Source organism: Bos mutus, chromosome 25 (assembly GCF_027580195.1).
Source record: "Bos mutus isolate GX-2022 chromosome 25, NWIPB_WYAK_1.1, whole genome shotgun sequence".
NCBI classification, from domain to species: Eukaryota; Metazoa; Chordata; class Mammalia; order Artiodactyla; family Bovidae; genus Bos; species Bos mutus.
The window spans coordinates 5,267,165-5,292,303 of NC_091641.1; the positions used below are offsets into that span (position 1 = coordinate 5,267,165).

Sequence of the window (25,139 nt, forward strand, 5' to 3'; positions counted from 1 at the left end):
TCTAGTGAAGTTTTAGGATTTTCTGTATGTATGACCGTATCATCTGCAAGGAGACAATTTACTGCTTCCTTTCCCATTAGGTGCCTTTTATTTCTATCTCTCGTCTGATTGCTCTGGCTCAGGCTTCCAGTGAGAGTGGGTGTCCTTGCCTTGTTCCTCATCTCAGAAGAAAAGCCTTCAGCTTTTCACTGTTGAATGTATTAGCTGTGGGCTTTATTATGCTGAAAAACGTTCCTTCGGTACCTAATTAATTTTGTTGTGAAAAGATATTCAGATAAGATCAGATCAGTCACTCAGTCGTGTCCGACTCTGCGACCCCACGAATCGCAGCAAGCCAGGCCTCCCTGTCCATCACCAACTCCCGGAGTTCACTGAGACTCACGTTCATCGAGTCGGTGATGCCATCCAGCCATCTCAGCCTCTGTCGTCCCCTTCTCCTCTGGCCCCAATCCCTCCCAGCATCAGAGTCTTTTCCAATGAGTCAACTCTTCGCATGAGGTGGCCAAAGGACTGGAGTTTCAGCTTTAGCATCATTCCTTCCAAAGAAATCCCAGGGCTGATTTCCTTCAGAATGGACTGATTGGATCGCCTTGCAGTCCAAGGGACTCTCAAGAGTCTTCTCCAACACCACAGTTCAAAAGCATCAATTCTTCGGCGCTCAGCCTTCTTCACAGTCCAACTCTCACATCCATACATGACCACAGGAAAAACCATAGCCTTGACTAGACGAACCTTTGTTGGCAAAGTAATGTCTCTGCTTTTGAATATGCTATCTAGGTTGGTCATAACTTTCCTTCCAAGGAGTACGTGTCTTTTAATTTCATGGCTGCAGTCACCATCTGCAGTGATTTTGGAGCCCAGCAAAATAAAGTCTGACACTGTTTCCACTGTTTCCCCACCTATTTCCCATGAAGTGATGGGACCGGATGCCATGATCTTCGTTTTCTGAATGTTGAGCTTTAAGCCAACTTGTTCACTCTCCACTTTCACTTTCATCAAGAGGCTTTTGAGTTCCTCTTCACTTTCTGCCATAAGGGTGGTGTCATCTGCATATCTGAGGTTATTGATATTTCTCCCGGCAATCTTGATTCCAGCTTGTGCTTCTTCCAGTCCAGCGTTTCTCATGATGTACTTTGCGTATAAGTTAAATAAGCAGGGTGACAATATACAGCCTTGATGTACTCCTTTTCCTATTTGGAACCAGTCTATTGTTTCATGTCCAGTTCTAACTGTTGCTTCCTGACCTGCATACAGAGATTTCTCAAGAAAATTTCTCAGGAAAAGATGTTAAATTTTATCAAATGTTTTCCGTGCCTCTGTTGAGATGCTCATGCCATTCTCCTCCTTGACTCTGCTGCTGTGTTGCTTTGCCCTGACTGGTCTGTGGATGTCGAGCCACCCTTGCATCCCATGGATGAATCCCACTTGATCTCGGTGTACCATCTCTGTGACGTGCTGCTGGATTCAGTTTGCCAGTGTTTTGCTGCGGATTTGCGAATCTGTTCATCAGGGCTGTTGGCAGTTGTTTCACTTTGGTTTTGTTCTTTTGGCACCTTGTCTGGCTTTCATATCGGCGATGCTGGCCTTGTAAAATGAATTTGAATGTGTTCCCTTCTCTTTGATTTTTTGGAAGAGTTCAAGGAGGATTGGTATTAATACTTTTTTAAATGTTTGGTAAAATTCACCAGTGAAACCATGTAATCCTGGGCCTTTCTTTGTAGGGAGGGTTTTGTTTTTTTTTTCCATTAATTCTTGTTACTCATTACTGGTTTGCTCAGATCTTTTTTTTTTAAGGTTTTTCCTGATTGTATGTTTCTAGGAGTTTGTTTGTTTCGTTGTCCAGTTTTCTGGTGTAGAATGTTGATCACAGCAGTTCTTGAGTCTTTGTGTTTCTGTGGCATCCTTTGTGATGTCTTTGCTTTCATCTCTGATTTTATTTACCTGAGCTTCATCTTTTTCCTTAGTTCAGCCAGAAGTTTGTCAGTTTTGTTTATCTGTGAAAAAGACAGCTCCTGGTTTTGTTGACCTTTTCCATCTGGCCCCGGGTGGTTGTCTGAACCCGCGTTCTCTGAAGGGATAACGGCTGAGCTACTCCTTCTCCTCACGACGCCCTCTGCCAGGACCGTCTTCCAGGTCAAGAGGCCTTGGGGTTGGTCTCTGGTCTGGCCTCCCGCCCGGCAGTGATGTCTCAGAGGCAGAGGGCTGGTGAGGAGAGAGCTCTGGAGGACGGGGGCTGAAGCCTGGCATTTGCCCAAGTTCCAGGGCGCTGGAGCTGTGGTCCCAGGCCCACTGCCCTCAGGATAAGCACCCCGGCTGTCAGCGGGGGTGGACTGAGCCGGGACAGGCCAGGCCCACCATGCACGTGCCCACGGTGGTCCTGAGCGCATGGCGGGGCCCCGCGCGCTCCAGGCCTGGGCGACACTCGGTTCATCAGGGGCTCCCGAGGGGTGAAGGGCTCCGTCCTGCGGCTGCCCTGGAGCCACTGCTGCCCGCCCACTTACAGGCCGACGTGTCTGCGGCCTCAGGAAGCGCGGCGCTCCCCTGCCTGCAGCCTGGCGTCCGCGACGGCAGGGGCCCCACCTGCCCCGTGTTTGCTCCCTGGTGAAGGTGCGTCCGGGGTGCTGCCTGGATGTGCCCTTCAACTAGCATCTGTCTTTGCGCTTCATCACCATCCTGTGTGTGCAGCCAGCCGGAAGGCAGGGGCGTGAAGCGCCAGTCTCCTCCTGTCCCTGCGACCTTGGGCGTCACCTGTCCCGCCTGCACTGGGCGGCGTCCGCTGCTGGGTCCGGGGCAGTTCTCACTCGGAGATAAAAACAGCCCCTCGAGGTCTGGGTGCAGCCCTCACCCGCGGCGGGCGGTGCTCAGGCCTGATGGCTCTGTGGTCACCGGGCGCCTCCCGGTGACAGCCCCTGAGCGGGCCGGCTCCTCCGTCCACACGCCTGCCCCGCCAGCTCCGCTCCACACAGAGCAGCCGGAGGGAGCGTGTCCCCTGAGGACTCAGGGCGGCTGTGCCTTTTAGGAAGCGCCCTGGCGTCGCCGGCCGGAGTCTCCCGGGCGGGCGGCCTGCTGTCTTCCCGTGTCCTCACCCGCTGCGCCCCGTGTAAGGCTCGCCCTGCAGGCCCCCGGGTGCAGAGCATGCCAGCTGACTGCCAGCCTTGCTGCCTCCCCCAGGTGAGGAGCCGGCCCGGGGCAGCGAGGGCGCCTCCGGCCTCTGTGCCCGCGTCCAGACCCGGGCGTCCGGGCTGCATGTGGCCTGCGGCCGCCCTCATCCTACACCCCCGGGTCTCCCGAGTGGCCAAGACGGGGGTCGTGTGGCCCTGCCCCTCCCCGCTGCGGCCTCTGCACAGCGCCCCCTGCTGCATGTCCAGCCCCCGGGGCCCTGCCCGGGCCGAGGGCGTGTGAGGACGGGAGCCGGTGCAGTGGGGACCCGTCTCCTGCGTTTCCATCCCTCAGACCCGAGTTCTGGGGGGCCTGCCCACTGATGCCAGGAAACTGCTGTTTGCGGGGTTTCGCTGAGGAGGGAAGGGTCGACCTGGCGCCTGTGGCTTCATTCTGCCCCCGGCCCCAGCAGCCTTCCCGGAGCCCGGGGGCCACGGTGCCCTGGTCCTGCCTCCTCGGCTCCTCTGGAGGCCGTCCTGACGTCTCCCCGGGCCCCTGGGCTGCTCTGAGGAAGGGCTGCAGCCAGTGCTGGTGAGGGGCTTCCCCGCTGCCACCTGCCCCCTGCCTAGCCTCTGTCCCGCCAGGCTTTGTCGGAGGCCTTCCCTCCTCCAGCCAAGGGCCCGCAGCACTCTTAGGGTCTCCGGTGCGGCCGGACGCCGTGCTGTGCGTCCACTTGGCCCTCCCCAGGGCCCGTGACGGGCTGTCTGATCGCCTGCAGCGATGGTGCGCGTCCTGCTTAGAATCCTCCGCTTGTAGCGGAACCGCCTCCCTTTCTCCCTAATTTGTCCTCCAGAGTGCTGGTGCCTGTGTATTTTAAAGCTACTTTCTCGTTGAAGTATGACGACGCACACACATAGATGCACACGTCGGCACTGTCAGCTTGATGAGTATCCCCAGGCGGAGCCCCCAGAGGCCCCCGTTACCTGGTGCTCCAGGCCCCCGGAAGGTGGAGGGGCCCCTGCCAGCCCTTGGCAGCCACACGCTGTGCCCCGTCCCACCCCATCCTGCCACCTCGGCGAGTGCTGTGCTGGCCGGTGTCTGCCTCCTTGTGCGTGGCCGGTCCCCTGGTCTCTTACCCAGGCACTGAAGCTCCACCCTGAATGCCCTCTCCTTCAGGCAGCTGCTCAGGGGTGGCCTTGGCAAGCTGCTATGTTACCACTGCCCCTGCTTCCACATGGGGGACTCGGGGCTCCCCAGAAAGTGGCGGGTGAGCAGAGACGGCAGGTGTGGCCCCTTGCGCCCCGGGAGGAGCAAGCCCACTGACCTTCCTTCTGTCTTGTCTTGAAGGCTCAGCTGTCACAGGCGCTGGAGGAGCTGGGAGGCCAGAAGCAAAGAGCCGACATGGTGAGTCCCGACACCACGCCTGGTGGAGGCCTTTGTGGCCAAGGGGAGCCCAGGGCCCTGGACCGACTTCACCAGAGACGCAGCTACCAGTGGGGAGGGGGGCCTCATGGTTGAGTCCAGACTGCCCGCCTGCTCCAGGCTGGGGTCCAGAGTGCCCCCTGCCCAAGGCCACGCCGCCCGGCAGCACGGACCCCACCCTGACCCTGTGGGGCGCCCCTCGCCCCTCCAGCCTCGCGCGTGCCCTTGTTTCTCTGTTGCCCCGGCTGCGGGCTGACTTCTGACATCAGACCACGTCCGCCCTGTGTCCTCGCGGCTGGGAGCCCTCGCCTGGGCGCGTGCAGATGCGGCCACGTGACCCCGCTGGCCCTCGGCACCCACGGGAGACAGGGTGGCCTCGAGTGTCCTCATCCAGTGCGAACTGTGAGCCGCTTCGGCGCCTGGTCTGGCGGCTTGGAGGACGACACCCCTGGGCACAGGCAGGCCGTGCCGGGGAATTGGCATGTGTTGTCCGGTTGCCCTGCCCAAGACCCTCTCCTGCTGGCCAGGACGCCGGGAGGCTGCTATGGGCGGGGCGCTGGAGGTTGCTGTGGGCGGGGCGCCGGGAGCCGCTGTGGGTGGGGCACCATGAGCTCCAGAGGGCGCTGGGGCTCCTGCCTGCAATCGGGGTCCTGTCTCGGTGTTGGCGCCGCCAGTGAGGCAGACACAGGTGGGAGTGAGGCATCCTTGAACGCGCCTTGTGCCCGGCTGGCGGCCCCCCAGCTGACGCCACCACTGCTGACCCTTCCTGTTGGGGGGCTCCACCCGTGGGGGCCCAGGGGGTGTGGCGAGGGGGTGGGGGGCCCAGCCGAGGAGTCAGGGGTGGGGAGGCAAGCGGGATCAGGGAGCTGGGTTCAGAGGACGACGTGGCGTCCGAGATGCAGCAGGCATGGGGTCCAGAGCCCCGAGTCCTGGCCGGGAAGCACCCCTCTGGGTGGGCATCGGTGCCCAGGGGCAGAGCCCAAGGCCGACCCCGCCTGGCTGCTCCAGCACAGATGCCTGTCGGAGATCGGGGTCGGCCCCACCTGAGGTGGAGAGGCTATGCCTAGTAAGGACCCCAGTCACGTGTGTGATGGACACCGTGGGACAGGCCAGGGTGCCTGGGGCCTAGGGGAGCATTTCCTGAGGAGGCAAAGGACACATCCGGACCCGTGGAAGCCCCCGATCGTGACCACAGCCTCCGGGAGCTGGGAGGGTAGGCTCTGGTGACGGGGCCAGGGCTCTCTAGGGCCTCCCCACCTTCCTGTCCTTGTCCACCGACCTTGACTTTGGGGCTGCCAGGCCGGGGTGGGGCGTCCTTGAAGACCGATGGCCCCTCCTACAAGGCCCTGGGGATGGGACGTTGTGTGTCTCCTGCACGGCTTCCTTGCTGGGGTTGAGCTGGAGAGTGCCCAGGGGCACAGTTGCCCTGAGAAACCGAGATGAGGCCGTGAGGGGCACATGCCCACGGCGCCAGGCTGGGAAGCCTGCACGCCGCCCTTCCCCATCCCCTAGCTGCCCTTCCCCAGCCCTGGGGCTTTTTTGGACGAGCTGGGTGCCCTGTCAGGAGGGGGACAGGCCTGCTGCGCTTGCCTGCTGGGGCAGCTGCCCCTCCTTACAGGGCTGCAGGGCTGTGTGCTTCCTCCTCCTTTCAGCTCATGCGGTTTCTGCTCCTCGTGTGAAGTCTCCAGGGCCTTTGAAGTCCCTCCTCCAGACCAGTTACACTGGAGCTTGTTGGGGCGGGCAGCCAGGCAGAGGTGTTAATGCACGTCTCCCGGGGCAAGTCTGGTGTCAGCTACAGTGGAGAGCCTCCTCTGGGCCTGGTGCCCCAAACTCAGTGCCAGGCCTCCCCTGGCCACCGGGGGACCTTTGGGGACCGCTCTCCAGGAAGCATGCTTCCCTTGTGGCTCAGTCGGTAAAGCATCTGCCTACAATACAGGAGACCCGGGTTCGATCCCTGGGTCAGGAAGTTCCCATGGAGAAGGAAATGGCAACTCACTCCAGTATTCTTGCCTGGAAAATCCCATGGATGGAGGAGCTCGGTAGGCTACAGTCCATGGGGTCGCAAAGAGTCGGACACGACTGAGCAACTTCACTTCACTTCAAGGAATCAGCTTGTCGCAGCGGTGCTGACACTTCAGAGGGTCTGAGCCCAGAGGTGCAGTGCTGGTGGCCCCCGCGTGCACGCCTGGGGCACTGCGGGCTCCTCACACTGGTCCTTTCAGGCTTGGTGTTGGCTCTGGGCTGTTGCTGTCTCCTCAGAGAGGCTTTTAATCTGTGCCTTTGACTGTCCCATCTTTAGCTTATTTTGTGTTGTTTATTTCACTTCTCTCTTCTCTCTCCTTGTTAAAGGGAAAATGAGAAATGGCAGTGCCCAGGGACCTGAGGGCAGGAGCTCGAGAGCCTCTGTTCTTGCTCCCGACTGGGTCCAGAGGGCCCTGCAGAGGCACAGGCTGGTGCAGGGCGGGGACCCGCGGCCTGTCGCCCGTGGGCCAGTCCTCAGGGAGCGGATCGCCCAGGAAATGCTTGTGTTTGGTTACAGGGGGCCCTCTGCTCTGATGTAAACTCCCGAGGGGTGGAGGAGCGAGACTGGGGCTGGGGCGGTGACGGAGCACATCCTGAGGCTGGGAGGCCGCAGGCAGCCCGCCCTCCCACGCCAGTGCCAAAGGCCTTGGTCCTGCCCCTGCGTTGCTGCCGTAAGAGGGCGCGCTCCTCTGGGTCTGGGCAGCGAGCAGCCTGTGTCCAGGGGCCCCGACTGCACCCAGGGCCTCCGTCTAGGACGGTTCCTGCTCCTGCTCTCCCAGCCCCAGCTCCCTGACCTGCTGTTCTCCGGACCAAAGTCAGCTCACCAGGCAAAAGAGATGTTTAAAAAAAAAACAATTAAGCATCTTTAGGTAATTGCAGGTGACGGCACAAAGACAGCTTGACTTTTTGTTAATAACTAGCAAATTCATGCCAATTAGTGTGTGTGAGTACCATTCGTGTTTTTTTCTTTAGATGCAATTAATACCCCAAGGAAAGACGACCCCACTGTAGTCATGTCTTTGACACGCCTCGCCCTGATTAGGTCGGGCGGGCTGGGGCTGGAGGGGAGGCTTCGCTTCTGACTGTCACAGTGCTGTCACTTGGCGACCTCGGGGACTGGGCTGGACACCTGTGCTCGGGTCCACGGCCCGCCTCCCAGGGCTTCTCCTGGAAGCGCTGTGTCCAGATGGGGGGTGAGCACGGGCGGCCTGGTGACCCCCTCTGCCTCCTGCCGCCTTCCTCCTCCGCTCCGTCTCCAAGTGGGCGCAGTGGTCCAGGCTGTGAGTGTCCAGGCTTCGCGTGCCGCCCAGCGACACGTGCTTTACAGCCACCTCCGTTGCCCGTGGACAGCGCAGCCAGGCACGTTCCCGGGGCTCGCAGGCCTCCGGGGCTTCCCCTGCACGGGAGCACCAGCAGCGCTCGCTCTGAGTCCTGGGGCTCGAGCGCAGATCACACGGATGGTGGGAGGTGTTCGTAGCCCTGCCGGGCGGTGCCCACCCCCACGGACCTTGCTGACGCTGCGTCATTGTCAACCGCAAAACTCAGGCCAGTGAGTCACTGGGAGGCGGGTGAGCCTCCATTGTTCACCACTCGCACCCGAACATCCGGCCTTATCACAGTCCTCCAGCGGAGCCAGCTGCCTCTCCGTAAATTATTAAAAGCACCTCCTGGTTCTGACTGGTGGTGAGTCATTTCACGTTCTGGATTTGTCCTGCTGTGCCTGAAAAACGTCTGTCCTAGGCGGGCATGTCGGTCAGGCCCACTGGTGGAGGTGACCACAGAGACCGTGAGGAGCGGGCCTCCCCAGCCCTGGGCCCCTGCCCCGAGCCTCAGCGCCTGCTGAGAAACGCTGCTTTCTCAGGAGCCTGGCCCGGAGGCGTGAGTCCACGTGTGCGGGCCCACGCCGCTTAGGCTCACGTAGGTCGAGCCAGACAGTGATTGAACCTGTAGCCTTGCGAGGCCCCTGCGTCTCTGAGAGCCAGGCTGTGACGACAGGGCGGAGGCCTGGGGTCCCACTGGCCGGGCCTGGCGGAGCGCCCTCCATCTCTGCATGAGCGCAGCTGGAGCTGCTCTCATGGGGCCTGCGTGGCTCCCACAGCGGACACAGCGCGACCTTGGGTCATTTTCTTTCTCTGCACTTTCTTAGCCGCCCTCCCATCCTCTGCCCCAGGTGAGGCCTGGCGCTTGCTTGCCAGGTTTCGGGTGGGCCTCCCGTTGGACTCCAGCTGGCAGACAGGTTCCCCTGGGAGGTGGTGGCTCCCTGCGGGTCGGTGCTGTGAGAGCTCTCTCTTAGCAAATGTACTCAAGAAATGGCCTTCCAGGGTGAAACGCAGCCTGGACATGTTCTCCAGTGGGGCTTCTTTTGATCCGAGGCAGTGGTGTGTCCAGCTCAAGTCAGCAGCTGGCTGAGCTGTTGGTGACAGCCTGTCGCCTTTTGCACCTGGCATGGCCCCCAGGCTGAGCAGGTCCTTTGACCGGGGTCCCCTCTGATCTCAACGTCCTGTCGTCTCCAGGAGGCCTGGGGCCCTGCCCAGTAGGGCTCTTGGGGGAAGGCAGCGGCCTGGACCTCTGCGATGAGGGCCCTTGGTGGGCAGCTCTGGAAGTCTGGCCCTCGGCCCCATCGTGACCGTCTGTGGGGCTGGTCAGAGGCTGGGCTCCTTTGCTGAGACGTGTGTGACCCCTCACGCTGGTGCTCACCAGCAGCCATGGTAGTTAGACTTGCTGTTGGGGGACGGGGAGCATGTCCTCACCCCCACGCTGGTTGTTGCTTTGTGGGGTCGGGTACCACCCCTGGGCCCCAGTGGTGCACCCTCTCGAATTAAACTGAAGTTCACAGGCTCTGTCTAAAGACCGTACCATACTAGTGAGCTCGCCTTGAGGACCCTTAGCATCCAGTCTCCTTGAGGAGAGGGAGGGGCTGTGTCACCAGTGGGTCCAGGGGGGGGCAGCGCTCTGCTGGGGTGGTGATGCTTGCGGGCTGCCTGAGACGCCAGCCTGGCTGCAGGGAGCAGGCCTGGTCTCTCTCGTCCTTCCTTGTGTTCAGTCCTTGGCCCCGGGGGCCGGTCGGTTTGCTGGGTCCTCAAGGCTCCTCCTCCCTGCCCCCGCACACCCCGTGGCCTCTGGCCTCCCGGCCTCCCCACGCTCCTGGCTCTGCTCCTCCTCCAGCTTGTGCTGCGTCCTGGATGCTCCCCGGCCATGAGCTGGGCTGGCCTCGGGTCCCACCGCTCTGGGATCCTGCGCGTTGCTGCCCACTGGTCAGTGTTTGTTCCTGGGGAGGCTTAGTCTCACCCAGGCCCTCCATCTGTGACAGAAGCACCCTCTCCAGCTCTGGTGGGAGGAGGCGTGGAAGGCAGGGCCGCCCCCAGGTTCTGGGCCTCGGGGCGACGCCGGGCCAGGTGGAGAGGCACGGGGGTGTGTGCACTCGGTGGCCCGCTCCCTGTCCCGGGGTGTAGCGCGGGGCGAGGCGGGGGCAGGTCTCCAGGGACTGGCTTGGAGCTGGAGTTGCAGGCAGTCCCTGCCAGACAGCCTGGCCGCCTGGGGTCCTGTCTGTCCCCAGGTCCTTCCAGAAAGGTCTGTCCTGGCCCTGTTCTCCCCGACCCCCCTGGAGCACCAGGCACCTCTTCGAGAAGAGGGCAGTGTGTTGTTGCTTCAGAGCCGCCCCCAGCAGAGACTCCGCTGTCAGCGCCTGCGACCAGGCCTGGGGGCCCCTCACCCGTTGCCTGTGTCCGAGTCCCGTGTTCTGTGCCTTGGCCCCCACCCCCCGCCCCCTGGGTCTGCTGTGTGCTGCTCCTCCTCTGTCGGGACCTCTCACCTCCCCTGGAGCCTCCTGTGACCCGACCCTGCTGCCGAAGAGGTGGAGCTGGCTGGAGGGGCCGTTGAGCCAGGCGTCCTGAGCAGCACGAAGGCCTTCACCTGGGCCAGTCCCGGGGTCTTCCCCGGGGACGCAGCTGAGCAGGAGGGTGACTCTGGCCCTGGCCGTTTCACCAAACCCCCAGGCGAGGCTGGCTTGTGAGGCCCAGTGCCCTCTGGTAGCACGGGCTTCCCTGGTGGTCCGCTGGTTGAGACTCACCTGGCAGTGCAGGAGACACGGGTTCCATCCTGGTGTGGGGAGACCTCACAGGCCGTGCAGCCGCGGCTGCTGAGCGTTGCTCCCTGGAGCCCGTACCCCGCGACGAGAGAAGCCTCCAAGTGAGAAGCCTGTGCGCCGCAATTGGAGGAAGCCCACACACAGCAAAGAAGACCCAGCCCAGCCAAAAATCAAAAATAAAATTTTTTAAAACTTAAAAAAATCCAAATAGAACTAGGACAAATCGCTTTCCTCGGATCACACTGTGATGAAATTTGAATTTAAAAGCACAACCGAAAAAAGAAATAGCACCTAATTCTTGAAAGAAAAAATGTAATAGAACAAGACACTTGGTCTTCATTCTTGGGTCATAAAATTGAGAAAACAGTCTTCATGGGAACTCTTCCCTTCAGAGCCTGTGGGAAACAGCCAGACCATCGCTGAGAAGAAAAGTCACAGGTTTAAATATTTATGTTATTGAACAAGAAAGAGTGAATATGTATGGATTAAACACCCAGTCCAAGAACTTGGAAAAGGAAGACAGAATTAACCTTAGCAAAGGAGAAGTACGAATTTGTAAAGATCAAAGCGGAAGTTAATGAGAAAGTGAAAAATGGTAGAAATAACAAATAAATCCAAATGCCTGTGCTTTGAAAACAAACCAGTAAAACATTAATTATTCACAATCCTAGTGAAAAATTAATAGAAACCATCACCACCCGAACTAAGAAATAAGAGTAGTTAGCTTGGAGTTGCTGCCTGGGCGGGGCGGGTGAGGAGAGCATGTCCTGGGCACCAAAGGCCCCGGTCTGACCTGGACGAGGCTCCCCATGTGCAGCCACGCAGAGCCCTGGAGCGGGACACACAGGGTGAGCACTGCCCCGCACACGCGCCTCCCCGCAGCGCTGAGGAGGACAGCCAGAAGCACCGTCAGAGAGAACCCTGGAGAGAGAATCACGAGGCCTAGGAGTCCGTTAAAAGCTAGGAATTATGTCACAACTCTGTTTAAAGTGAAAACCTGAAAGAGATGAATCATTTTCTACTAAAATATAACCCACAAATACTGACTCCAGAAGAGAGAAATTTCAAACAGACCAGTTACTCAGTTCAGTTCAGTCGCTCAGTCGTGTCCGACTCTTTTCGACCCCATGAATCGCAGCACGCCAGGCCTCCCTGTCCATCACCAACTCCCAGAGTTCACTCAGACTCACGTCCATCGAGTCAGTGATGCCATCCAGCCATCTCATCCTCTGTCGTCCCCTTCTCCTCCTGCCCCCAATCCCTCCCAGCATCAGAGTCTTTTCTAGTGAGTCAACTCTTCACATGAAGTGGCCAAAGGACTGGAGTTTCAGCTTTAGCATCATTCCTTCCAAAGAAATCCCAGGGCTGATCTCCTTCAGAATGGACTGGTTGGACCTCCTTGCAATCCAAGGGATTCTCAAGAGTCTTCTCCAACACCACAGTTCAAAAGCATCAATTCTTCGGCGCTCAGCCTTCTTCATAGTCCAACTCTCACATCCATACATGACCACAGGAAAAACCATAGCCTTGACTAGACGGACCTTTGTTGGCAAAGTAATGTCTCTGCTTTTGAATATGCTATCTAGGTTGGTCATAACTTTTCTTCCAAGGAGTAAGCGTCTTTTAATTTCATGGCTGCAGTCACCATCTGCAGAAGAAATGGAGTAGCCATCATGGTCAACAAAAGAGTCCAAAATGCAGTACTTGGATGCAATCTCAAAAATAACAGAATGATCTCTGTTCATTTCCAAGGTAAACCATTCAATATCACAGTAATCCAAGTCTATGCCCCCACCAGTAACGGTGAAGAAGCTGAAGTTGAACGGTTCTATGAAGACCTACAAGACCTTTTAGAACTAACACCCAAAAAAGATGTCCTTTTCATTATAGGGGACTAGAATGCAAAAGTAGGAAGTCAAGAAACACCTGGAGTAACAGGCAAATTTGGCCTTGGAGCACGGAATGAAGCAGGGCAAAAGCTAATAGAGTTCTGCCAAGAGAACGCACTGGTCATAGCAAACACCCTCTTCCAACAACACAAGAGAAGACTCTACACATGGACATCACCAGATGGTCAACACCGAAATCAGATTGATTATATTCTTTGCAGCCAAAGGTGGAGAAGCTCTATACAGTCAACAACAAAAAAAAGACCAGTTACTACCAACTTGTAAAAAACAAACAAATGGCCACCTCTGTGGCCCCGCCAGCAAACAGGAAGAGACGGAAAGGCATGAGACTGAGTGTGAGCCCCAGGGAAATCCCGCTGCAGCTCCAGTGCCATCCACACTGCCCAGGCTGCCCGGGCACAGGGCAGGGAAGCTTGGGTCGTATGGACGCCAACTCCGCAGGGGCCTGCCTGTGCCGCGTGCGTCCACACATGTTGGGGTGGGACGTGCGCAGGGCTTCTCCAGGACAGGCTGCCGCTCCAATCCTGGGCTGTCAGCTCGCAGGACGTCTGCTCCGTATTTGCCAAAAACTCGCTTGAGTTTTGACAGTCGGTCTTAAGATCCCTTAATAACATACGGGTAATTTCTCAGCACGAATGTATTCATTTCAAGCGAAAACCAACACGCTCGCTGTAAATAGGAAGATGCTAGATTAGTTCTACCGAAGCCACCAAGCGGTCAGCAGTGCCCGGTGTTAGAACCGTAGCCTGGTGATCTGGAGATTGCAGTGGTCACTGTTGGACAGGAAGAGATGCAGGACTGGTGCTGGGGAGGAGCAGGGACGCGGCCGGGGCGAGACGGTCGGCCAGCAGGCCTCGCAGCCCACTTGAGACACCACAAGGCAGTGGGTGGCAGAGCCAACACACAGAAACTTGACGGAGCCTGTGTCTACAGATGACAAGTCAGACGATGAGGAAAACCCTCCCTCCTACTCCAGCAGCAGTAAGACATGGGCGGACGCAGGAGCCGAGGGTCCTGACGGACAAGCCGGCTCCGCCTTCGGCCGAGCCCTGGGACATGCCCCAGGTTCCTGAGAACGGGCCGTTTGGGTTCTTTTTTTAAATTATGGGGTGGGAGGGGCAGGAGAGAGAGGGCCTAGGATTCTTGTCAACAGGACGTTGGAAGCTGACCTGGTTACAGACAGGACGGCTGGGCCCCGCCCTGAAGCCCAGCAGGACCCGTGGGGCCTTCCCCGCCTCTCGTCTGTGAAAGACCTTTGCCTCCCAGGCTGTCCCCCAGTTCCAAAGAGCAAGTGTAATCAGAAAAGCAAGAAAACGCAGAAACAGAGGGAAACAGTCAAGCAAGCTGGGACAGTAATGAGTTGGCTCTAGCACGAAGCGCAGGGCCTTCAGTTCCCCCTCGAGGCAGTGGGTAACTTCCTGGCCCGTGCGCTTGCTTGTCTTGCAGATGCTGAGACGCCTGCCAGCTCGAAGGCGTTCACTAGGTCCTGGCCCCCTGCACGTCGGCCCAAGGCCAGGCCGATCCAGAAGGTTGATGGTATTGACGCCCAAAACACCTGCCAGTTACCTCCTCACAGCAGAGCAGAAGAATGCCCGCAGGCCGCTCAGACACCCACAGCCCTCGCCGCGATCTTTTCTTTAAAAGCCCTCCCTGAAAGCCGCTGGGGGTTCGGGGCCTTGGGCTTGAGCAGCCCAAGCTCCTCGCCCGCCCTGGGCTGGGCACCCTGCAGTGAACACTCGGGTCACCGCAGCCTGTGAGCGACTGATTGCCGCGCGTTGTGCGGTGACGACATCAGATGGGACTGCAGGTGGACTTGCAGCTCTGGGACTTGGCCTGCGCGGTCGGCTCATGCCCAGGGGACCGGCATGTCTGAGCCGCCGGACGGGAAGCAGGTCAGACGTTGGTTGGCAGGAGGGTGGCTGTCAGGGGCGGTTCCGGGAGCCGTGACAGTGAACTGGGCACTCTCTGTGTGCGGATCTGGAAATGCCTCCAAGTGTACCACGTGAAAAAAATTTAACGTACAGAACAAGGTTAGAATACATACAGAATAACGTTTTTATGGAACGTCAGCCTTATAACTGGTAAATGCGTGAGCCGAGCCTGGGGCTGCAGTCTGGGAGAGGAGCCAGGCAAGGCTGGAGGGAGGCTTCTCCACTTCACCGGTCTGAGTGCGATTCCTGAGGCTGCAAAGCGCCCGTGGGTTCCAGGATGAGGTGTGTAGTCCTCTGGCAGGGCCTGGCACCAGGGCTGTGGGTCTCCAGGAGAGACCACCACCGCGCCCTGCTGCCAGATCAGCCCCCGCCTGCATAGAACAGGGACCAACCCGGACCACCTGCCAGGCCCACGTTCCCCCAGGGAAGACCCTTCTAGGTCCAGGGACGTTCGTGTCCACTGGTCTGTTTGATCGTGACCATGAAGGTGGACACAGTGAGGAGGGGGTGCTCCTGGGTGACCACCACTGGCCGCTAGGTAGGAGGGGGCGTGGATGGCATCAGAGAGGAGGGACTGGGCACTTGGGGGCGGCAGCACACGGGCAGCTTGGTTCCCAGGAGGAGCTTTGTCCAAGGCTCCGGCTTCTGAGCAGAGGTCTGGGGCTCTGGACACAGTGGACGCCGCTGCTCTTGAACACGGCCGGGTTCTGCTCTGCTCGTGCCACCACGTGGCGCAGGCATCACTGGTGCCGGGTAGTGAATCTGGCCATCGCCCTGACGAAGGGGCCCTGCCAAGGGCACCTGCCACCTCTGGGGCACGTGCAGCTATCGTGGCGGGAGCTGGGCTGTGTCTTTCAGCGCCAGGAGAGGCGGAGGAGCTGGGTGTGGGCCTGCGTGTAACTCAGTTCTGCCGAGGCTGTTCTGGGAGCTGGTCCCCAGGGTGCTTGTGCTTGGTCTGCGCTCCGGCGGGCAGGCTCAGGTCTCCCAGGCCCGCTGGCCCATTTAGGGGCAGGGTCTCCTCCGGGGACCTGACGGCTGATTGGGGCGTCACACGACTGCGTGTCTGGAGCCCAGGAATCCCTCAAGTCAGGTCACCCAAGGAGGCGCTCACAGAACTGGCCTGGAGGGCTTGGTTCAAGAGGCAGTGCAGCAGGCGTCAGCCCGGCCACAGATCCCGCATTGAGGACACCGCCTCACTCCCAGCCGGGGCCTGCGGCTGGTGTGGACCCCACGAGGAGCCTTCCCGGCATCCCCTGTCCCCTCGGGGGCTCGGCGGGGAACTAAACGGGGTTAAGGTCCTCCCTGGGCGTCAGGACAGCCAGACCAGCAGGAGTCCCCGGGTCGGGCAGCGGGCCAAGAAGGGAGAATGCCGATGGCCGATGCAGGCCAGGAACAGCCTAGCTGGGTGACAGTGACCCACACACGGGGGACCGGGCTGGCTGGGGTCAGGGATGGCAGGCCCTGGGGGTGGGCTGCAGAACGGCCGGAGGCCAGTGTGGGGACAGTGGTCCTGTGCCTGCGGCCGGCCGCCTGGCCTGGGGCGTCCTTCCGCCTGCTGTGTCCCATCGGGGCCCTCAGAGCCCAGGGCAGCTCTGGCCGAGCGTGCTATGGCTGGGGTCAGCCCCACCCCTGTCCCCCTTGGATCCACGGCTGGGTCTCCGCCCTGCTCTTCTCCAGCCTCATCTTGCCCCCGCCCCCACCACTTGTTACAACAGCTCACTTCCTGGTTGCCTTCCGCACAGTCTGTGCAACTTGACATCCTGTTGAGGACGCTGACGTCCAAAATAAATAACGGATCAGGACTATCAGAACCGATCAGAGTGCTGCCGCGCTGGAATACGTTCTTTCCAGCTGCTGGGTCTCCTTGCCTCAGATTCTGACGTTTCCCCTCAATGTGACTATGTCTCCCTCCGTAGCTGTTGTGGAGACAAGAACTAAAACGCTGAAGCTGTGTTTGCGGGAGGCCTGGCGGCAGACGGGAGCCCAGGGAGGAGGGTCTCCTCACCTGCCCCCACACAGAGAAGTGGCTGTGCCCCCGGGCTCCTGGGGCCCATGGTCCAGGCTGACCTCTCACCCGTGTCTCTCGGCCTGTGGTCCAGGCTGACCTCTCGCCCGTGTCTCCCGGCCTGTGGTCCAGGCTGACCTCTCGCCCGTGTCTCCTGGCCTGTGGTCCAGGCTGACCTCTGACCCGTGTCTCCCGGCCTGTGGTCCAGGCTGACCTCTCACCCGTGTCTCCTGGCCTGTGGTCCAGGCTGACCTCTCACCTGTGTCTCCCGGGACCCTGGTCCAGGCTGACCTCTCGCCCATGTCTCCCGGCCTATGGTCCAGGCTGACCTCTCGCCCGTGTCTCCCAGCCTGTGGTCCAGGCTGACCTCTCACCTGGGTCTCCTGGGCTCCTGGTCCAGGCTGACCTCTCACCCGTGTCTCCCAAGCCCCTGGTCCAGGCTGACCTCTTGCCCATGTCTCCTCACAGCTGGAGATGGAGCTGAAGATACTGAAGTCACAGGCGGCCCCGGCTGAGCAGAGCTTCCTATTCTCCAGGGAGGAGGTGAGCTCACTCAGGTGCGTCCTGCCCTCCTGCCCTGTGCCCACCCCCCCTCTGTCTGGCCCCCCTGTGCCCAGCTCCCCTGTGCCCAGCCCCCCTGTGCCCACCCTGCTGTGCTGTCTTCACAAGTCTCCCCTCTCCACCCCCACACCGGGTTGGCCGTTGCTCAGCAGCTTCCTCCTGCCCCGAGCCTGGCAGACAGCAGGGTGCCCCGCGTGGCACTTTCTGCAGGGACCTGACTCTGCTTCACCTGCGGGTGTGCACTCGTAACGACAGGAGGTGTCTCCTGCCTCCCCTGCCTCAGAGGAGGGCACAGCTACAGAGGGACGTGGACCCTCAGCTACCACCCACAACCCGGGCAGAAGCAGAACCCGCCCCCGCGGGCCTGGGCCTGGTGTGTGAACCACGGCGAGGTGAGGCTGCCCCTGGACCCTGGTGCCCACTGGCTGAGGGCTCGGTCTGGAGGAGAGCCGTTATGGGAGCCCTGCGTTTGATCAAGGAGGCTTTTGCAGCCCCACGCCCCTCCCGACCAGGGCCGCTCCTTCAGGAGGAAGCCCACTCACCAGTCAGAGGCCTCCTCTGCCTGCCTGCAGACACCCCCGGGAGCACAGCTCCTGCAGCCATGTTTGGGTCCCAGGCCTGCTGCGCCCCTGCTGCCCAGCTGCAGGAACTGGGGGGCGTCCCAGCTGGGGCTGTGCCCAGCTGCCACTCCTGCACTGATCCTGCGGCAGGCGGGAGGGGCAGCCTCCCCCCAGAGCAGAGCCTCTGGGCCCGGGGTCCTCGCCTGCCCCGCGCTGCCCTCTGGAGGACCAAGGGCCGTCTGCTGTCCAGGGTCCTGAAACGTCACGGCCGTGCTGCCGTGTGTCTGGTGCTGGACGGTCGGTGGCCTTTCGGTCTGGCGTCTCACACTCTCCAGCTCTTGGAAAGTCCCTTCAATTATTCACTGGTCATTTTTCCTCTTCTGTTTTCTCTGGTTTCTTTCTGAAGCTGTTACTCAGATGTTGAACTTTCTGGATGCTTTCTGTTATAAAAACACTTTTGATCCTGTTTTCTATCATTGGGCTTTACTTTCTATAAAATGTTCTCAAGTTATCAGCCCATTCATTCTTTATTTCTGGTGTTATACTCTTAATTTCTTGAGGGTTTTTTTTTTTTTTTGGTAGCATTGTTCTTTGAGTATTCCCTTATGTAAAATGTGTTCACTAGCTCTTTGATGTCATAATGGGACTTTCTGAAGTTTCCTTCAGTCCATACCCCCTTCTGTTTACGCTGCTTTCTCTGTCAGCGTGGTGGCTGGGGGGAAGGCCTCCTGCTGATGCTGTGCCTGCAGTCCTGGCAGTCCTGGTGGTCTACTCACAAGGAGGGGGCACTGACCCCTCCCGGTCCCACCTGAGCCCGATGGACTCTGCTGGTGGCTTCACTAGATCTACCGTGGCTGTTTCACGGGGAAGCCTCGTGTCTTCGGGGAAGAGCACTGTCTGGAGGTGGGCTGCCAGCTTCTGGGTGCAGAGCTGGGGCAGGACCAGGGTTTGGCGTTCGTGGACACGGCCCTTCAGTGCCCCACCAGCCGGGGCAGCTTGGCCCTCCACCTGGTGTCCCTCTGCTCCGAGACCTGCTCTCTTCTCTCTCAAGAAAATAAATCTCTGGTCTTCAGCAGGGGGTGAGGTCTTGCAGCTTGGTGCTTGGTGTGTCCAGGATGCAGTAGAGCCCACCCTACCTGGAGTCAGGACAAGACGACAATCGACAGACACCGGCGCCACAGCGACTCAGGCGGGGAACTGCCTGATGAGGGTTTTACAGCAGCAGCATAGGAACGCTTCTGCAAACAGTTACGCATCCTCTTTAAACAAATGATAAATTTCAATAAAGAAAAATCGTTGTTTTTTTTTTTTTTTTTTAAGAACCAAATGTAAATTATACACCTGAAAAATACAATAACCAAAATACAAAACTCACCAGGTAATAACACCCCACAGTAGACTGCCAGGCCAGTAGAAACCCCTCAGCAGAGCAGCTGGGAGACAGACTGAGCGCAAACAGGAGCAGAGCCTCAGGGACCCGTGGTCAGCAGACAGAGGGGCACCTCGCTTAGCTGGGGTCCCAGAGGGGAGAAGGGTGTTGAGGCTGAGAAGACACCCTAAGAAGTAATGACTAGCAGTTTCCCAAATCTGGTGAAGGGCATGAAACTACAGGTTTAAGAAGCTCAGTGGACCCCTTACATCCTCAAACCCAAGAAACCCGCACCGTGACATGTGCTGATCAACCTCCTGAAGATTAATCACGAAGGAAAAGTCTTGAAAGGAGCTGGAGAGAAACACTATTATCTGTGGGGACATGGATCTGAGCGGCAGCGAGTTTTTCATCTGAAAATGCAGAAGCCAGAGGAAGTGCACAACATTTTTCAAGTTCTGAGAGAAAAGAACTGTCAGCCAGCAAAAACACCCTACAGGGATGAAAGAAAAATCAGGACACCCTCCGCCGAAGCCAAGCTCAGAGAATTTGTCACCAGCAGACCTGCCCTTAATGAACGTCAGAGGAAGCTCCCGGACAGGAGGGGCACAGTGAGAGGGAAAAGCCTGGAAATTCGACAGGGAAAGGACAGTGGCACGGGCGAAAACAGGGAGAAGCGGCGGGGTAGCAGGCTGTCCTTGTGGTTCTGTGAGATCGTCCCCGAGGTGGAAGCCTGGAGCGTCCGCGATGCTGGTGCTCGGCACACGCGTGGCAGCCTCGAGCCCGCCTGATCCGACAGTGGGCAGCGGGTCTGAGCACTGGGAAGCCGCATCATGCATGCTCGTCTCCATGCTTCCAGCAACAGTAAAAAACACACACAACGCCGGGTATCCAAAACGCTGCAGAACGAGATTCTAGAAAGTGGCCAACGAACCCACAGGAAGGCGAAAGAAGGGAGACAGAGGGAACAGGGAGCATAAGTGAAGCGGCAGATGTGGCCATCGGGAGGTCGAGCTGCATTTAGTGTGAGCAACGTAAATGCATTCATTAGGAGGCAGATGGGCAGCGTGGATACACACACACAACCCGGTTACATCTTATCTGCAGGACTCACTTCAGCCGTGGATACACACACACAACCCGCTTACATCTTATCTGCAGGACTCACTTCAGCCGTGACAACACGGGTAGGTAGAGAGTAAAAGAACAAGAAATGGTGTGCGGGGCACGCATGAGTGTTTTTAAAGTAGGTGTGGCTTATGCCGATGGAACAATGTCAGGTAAAGTACGGCGGACCAAAAGGGACCCTGTGTGAGGCTCTGTCTGCACAGAAGCGTGACTTCCAACTCACGGAGCCGAGTGATGGCCTGGGACGAGGTGTGGGCAGATCCGCCTGTGCGGTCGGGGCCCGGCACAGTGCCCCCAGGAGCAGCAGGGCTGGCCTGAAAGGCGGCAGAGACGCGGAAGGACTGAGCAGGGCCCGAGCAACGTCCGCAGGAGGCACGGTGGGTGGACCGCGCCCGGCTCGCGGAACAGCACGTCCCGGAGTCAGCTTCACCCCCATGTGTGCTGTGTCCAGAGGGAGCTCGATCCGGAAGTCAGTGCCAGGGGAACCCAGGGGAGTCTCCTGGCATTTGGAGATTAAACACTCTGTTAAACAGCCCTTGTGTGAAAGAGGACGTCTCAAAGGAGAGACAGACAGCCAAGTGATGGTGAAAACAGACCTGTGAGTCTGTGGCTCAGGCAGTAGGAGAGCAGGCAGACGCCTGGTTTATAATCCAGTCTCCAGACCTTGGAAAAAGAAGGGCATAGGGAGCCCACAGCAAGCAGAAAGGAGGAACTCGTAAAGAGCAACTATAATGAAAGGAGAAAAACAGAAAATTACTGAGGCAAAAAGCCAGTTCTTGGAAAGTTAATGAACCTCCAGCAAAGGTGACGGGTGTAAAGGAGGCGGCGCAGAGCGTCAGGACCTGGAGGCGCGGGGGCCTCTGCAGCCTGGAGGCGCGGAGCGTCAGGACCTGGAGGCGCGGGGGCCTCTGCAGCCTGGAGGCGCGGAGCGTCAGGACCTGGAGGCGCGGGGGCCTCTGCAGCCTGGAGGCGCGGAGCGTCAGGACCTGGAGGCACGGGGGCCTCTGCAGCCTGGAGGCGCGGAGCGTCAGGACCTGGAGCGCGGGGGGCTCTGCAGCCTGGAGGCGCGGGCGTCAGGACCTGGAGGCACGGGGCCTCTGCAGCCTGGAGGCGCGGGCGTCAGGACCTGGAGGCGCGGGGCCTCTGCAGCCTGGAGGCGCGGGCGCGCCAGGACCTGGAGGCGCGGGGCCTCTGCAGCCTGGAGCGCGGGCGTCAGGACCTGGAGGCGCGGGGCCTCTGCAGCCTGGGGGCGGAGCGTCAGGACCTGGAGGCGCGGGGCCTCTGCAGCCTGGAGGCGCTGGCGCCCTGGAGGCGCGGGGCCTCTGCAGCCTGGAGGCGCGGAGCGTCAGGACCTGGAGGCGCGGGGGCCTCTGCAGCCTGGAGGCGCGGAGCGTCAGGACCTGGAGGCGCGGGGGCCTCTGCAGCCTGGAGCCGGGCGTCAGGACCTGGAGGCGCTCTGCAGCCTGGAGGCGCGGAGCGTCAGGACCTGGAGGCGCGGGGGCCTCTGCAGCCTGGAGGCGCGGAGCGTCAGGACCTGGAGGCACGGGGGCCTCTGCAGCCTGCAGCCTCTGGAGGACGTGGGGATGTTACGAGCAATTTATGCTCACAGCATCGTCAACTTGGGCACGACCGACCACTTCCTCAAAATCCAGGGACTCACACACCCCATCCAAGACGAGCTGGGTGATCTGTATCACCTGTGTGTGCGCACACTCAGCCATACCTGACGCTCTGCGGCCCCAAGGACTGCAGCCCTCCAGGCTCCTCTGTCCGTGGCATCTTTCAGAGAAGGATACTGGAGTGGGTTGCCATTTCCTCCTCCAGGGGATCTTCCCGACCCAGGGATGGAACTCTCGTCTCCTGTGTCGGCAGGCGGATTCTTTACCACTGAGCCACCTGGGAAGCCCACCTGCACTGTCCTGCAAACCTTGAAAACTGGAATTCACGATCACAGTGCTTCCCCAAAGGATGTTGCCAGGTCTGTGGGTTGTCTCTGGAGAACTGTAAACGCTGAGAGGATAGGTATCATCAGCTTTACACAGTCTGTTTAAACAGTGGAGGAGGAGGTGGCCCAGCTTGTGGGGCCTCTCCAGAGGGACGTTGGTCAGCTCGTGGCGGTGCTGGCCGCGGGTGTGTGCATGCGTAGCGGTACCCGTGGGGCCTGTGCTCCTTGTTACCATTGACAGAGGCTCCATGAAGAGGGCGTGGGCCTCCTCCTAAGTTTGTGTGGGTTCCTGTAATTTTTTACTGAGGAGTGGGGGAAAGAGAGAGGCTCCAAGCTGCTTTCAGAGGTGACTCCCCGTGATGCCGTTCCCGAGACCTTCTGGGCTGTTAGTGGTGGGAGGTTCCTGGCCTTTCCACGGCTGGCCCAGGGCTCGTCTCTTTTGTGTCGTTTACCATGTGCTTCTGTTTTCCAGCTTCTAAGGTTTTCTGGACGCTGTCATTTCTGTCTTCTTCGTTTTTGCAGAAGTGGGCCTCACAAGAAGTCAGGAAGGCCTGTGCTCTCGCCTTAAATGAATTTTGAGAGAGGTTGCACTTAAGTGTAAATGTAGAAGCCACCATCTTCAACTGAAGTCTGGCGATTTTTCTGTTCATAAGCGTTTTATGCACAGTGACCCCGCACCATGTAAACCCTGTCTCTCCACTTTGTCCTGCGACACTTTCCTGCGTTTCTGCAGCCTTCATGTAAACACTGACGCTTAGTTTGTCTCATACTACAGTTGACTGCTCCCCTTTTGGAACTTGAGTTATTTCATGTTTTCAGCTGCTGAGAACAAGCTGTGATGAATATTTCTGCATGAACCATTGTCTGTGTTTTTACATACACACACGCGTGTTTTCTGGGTCCCAGAAATCCGATGGTACTTGCATGTAGGATTCCGATGCGTTACGGTTTTGAAACCAAGACACACCCCCCAACGCCCCCATCAGCAGCTCTCGTAATCATTGCGCCAAAACCGCTGACGTGCACCCCGTGCTTTCTGTGGGTCAGGCTCTGCACCCCAAGCTTTCCCTTCAGTGCTAGCCCTGAGGGATTTTAAATGCCCGTGTCATCAAGGCGTACTCCACATACGACAGGCTGTGTCCCTTGTAATGCCCAGTGTCGTGGGCACCAAGGGTGGGGCTGTGGGACTTGTCCCCCAGAGAGCAGATCTCGGACAGCATGTTATCTTTGGTGAAGCTTAAAACAATGATTGGACTTCCCTGGTTGCTTAGTGGTGAAGAGCCCTCCAGACAATGCAGGAGACACGGGTCCGATCCCTGAGTTGGGAAGATCCCCTGGAGAAGGAAATGGCAACCCACTCCAGTATCTTGCCTGGAAAAATCCCACAGACAGAGGAGCCTGGTGGGCTACAGTCCATGGAGTCGTAGAGTCGGACATGACTGAGCAGCACGCATGAAAACAATGAGTAAAGTGAAAGCTAGTCTGCGGGCAGGAATCACTCAGCAGAAATGGAGTGGCCATCATGGTCAACAAAAGAGTCTGAAATGCAGTACTTGGATGCAATCTCAAAAACGACAGAATGATCTCTGTTCGTTTCCAAGGCAAACCATTCAATATCACAGTAATCCAAGTCTATGCCCCAACCAGTAACGCTGAAGAAGCTGAAGTTGAACGGTTCTATGAAGACCTACAAGACCTTTTAGAACTAACACCCAAAAAAGATGTCCTTTTCATTATAGGGGACTAGAATGCAAAAGTAGGAAGTCAAGAAACACCAGGAGTAAAAGGCAAATTTGGCCTTGGAATACGGAATGAAACAGGGCAAAGACTAATAGAGTTTTGCCAAGAAAATGAACTGGTCATAGCAAACACCCTCTTCCAACAACACAAGAGAAGACTCTACACATGGACATCACCAGATGGTCAACACCGAAATCAGATTGATTATATTCTTTGCAGCCAAAGGTGGAGAAGCTCTATATAGTCAACAAAAACAAGACCAGGAGCTGACTGTGGCTCAGACCATGAACTCCTTATTGCTAAATTCAGACTTAAATTGAATAAAGTAGGGAAAACCACTAGACCATTCAGGTATGACCTAAATCAAATCCCTTATGATTATACAGTGGAAGTGAGAAATAGATTTAAGGGCCTAGATCTGAGATAGAGTGCCTGATGAACTATGGAATGAGGTTCGTGACATTGTACAGGAGACAGGGATCAAGACCATTCCCATTGAAAAGAAATGCAAAAAAGCAAAATGGCTGTCTGGGGAGGCCTTACAAATAGCTGTGAAAAGAAGAGAAGCAAAAGGCAAAGGAGAAAAGGAAAGATATAAGCATCTGAATGCAGAGTTCCAAAGAATAGCAAGAAGAGATAAGAAAGCCTTCTTCAGTGATCAGTGCAAAGAAATAGAGGAAAACAACAGAATGGGAAAGACTAGGGATCTCTTCAAGAAAATCAGAGATACCAAAGGAACATTTCATGCAAAGATGAGCTCGATAAACGACAGAAATGGTATGGACCTAACAGAAGCAGAAGATATTAAGAAGAGATGGCAAGAATACACAGAAGAACTGTACAAAAAAGATCTTCACGACCCAGATAATCACGATGGTGTGATCACTGACCTAGAGCCAGACATCCTAGAATGTGAAGTCAAGTGGGCCTTAGAAAGCCTCACTACGAACAAAGCTAGTGGAGGTGATGGAATTCCAGTGGAGCTATTCCAAATCCTGAAAGATGATGCTGTGAAAGTGCTGCACTCAATATGCCAGCAAATTTGGAAAACTCATCAGTGGCCATGGGACTGGAAAAGGTCAGTTTTCATTCCAATCCCAAAGAAAGGCAATGCCAAAGAATGCTCAAATTACCGCACAATTGCACTCATCTCACATGCTAGTAAAGTAATGCTCAAAAATTCTCCAAGCCAGGCTTCAGCAATATGTGAACCGTGAACTTCCTGATGCTCAAGCTGGTTTTAGAAAAGGCAGAGGAACCAGAGATCAAATTGCCAACCTCCGCTGGATCAGGGAAAAAGCAAGAGAGTTCCAGAAAAACATCTGTTTCTGCTTTATTGACTATGCCAAAGCCTTTGACT

General features: G+C 57.8%; 1 protein-coding gene across 2 annotated transcripts in view; it reads left to right on the plus strand.

Annotated features, from left to right (window-relative positions):
- Nucleotides 1–25,139, plus strand: part of MAD1L1 (mitotic arrest deficient 1 like 1) — a 244,258-nt gene that overhangs the window by 144,560 nt on the left and 74,559 nt on the right. For both annotated transcript variants that reach the window (XM_070362807.1, XM_070362808.1), the window contains 2 exons: nucleotides 4,447–4,503; nucleotides 16,945–17,033. In XM_070362807.1, coding sequence (XP_070218908.1) covers nucleotides 4,447–4,503; nucleotides 16,945–17,033 — 146 coding nt within the window. The remainder of the gene's footprint in view (nucleotides 1–4,446; nucleotides 4,504–16,944; nucleotides 17,034–25,139) is intronic.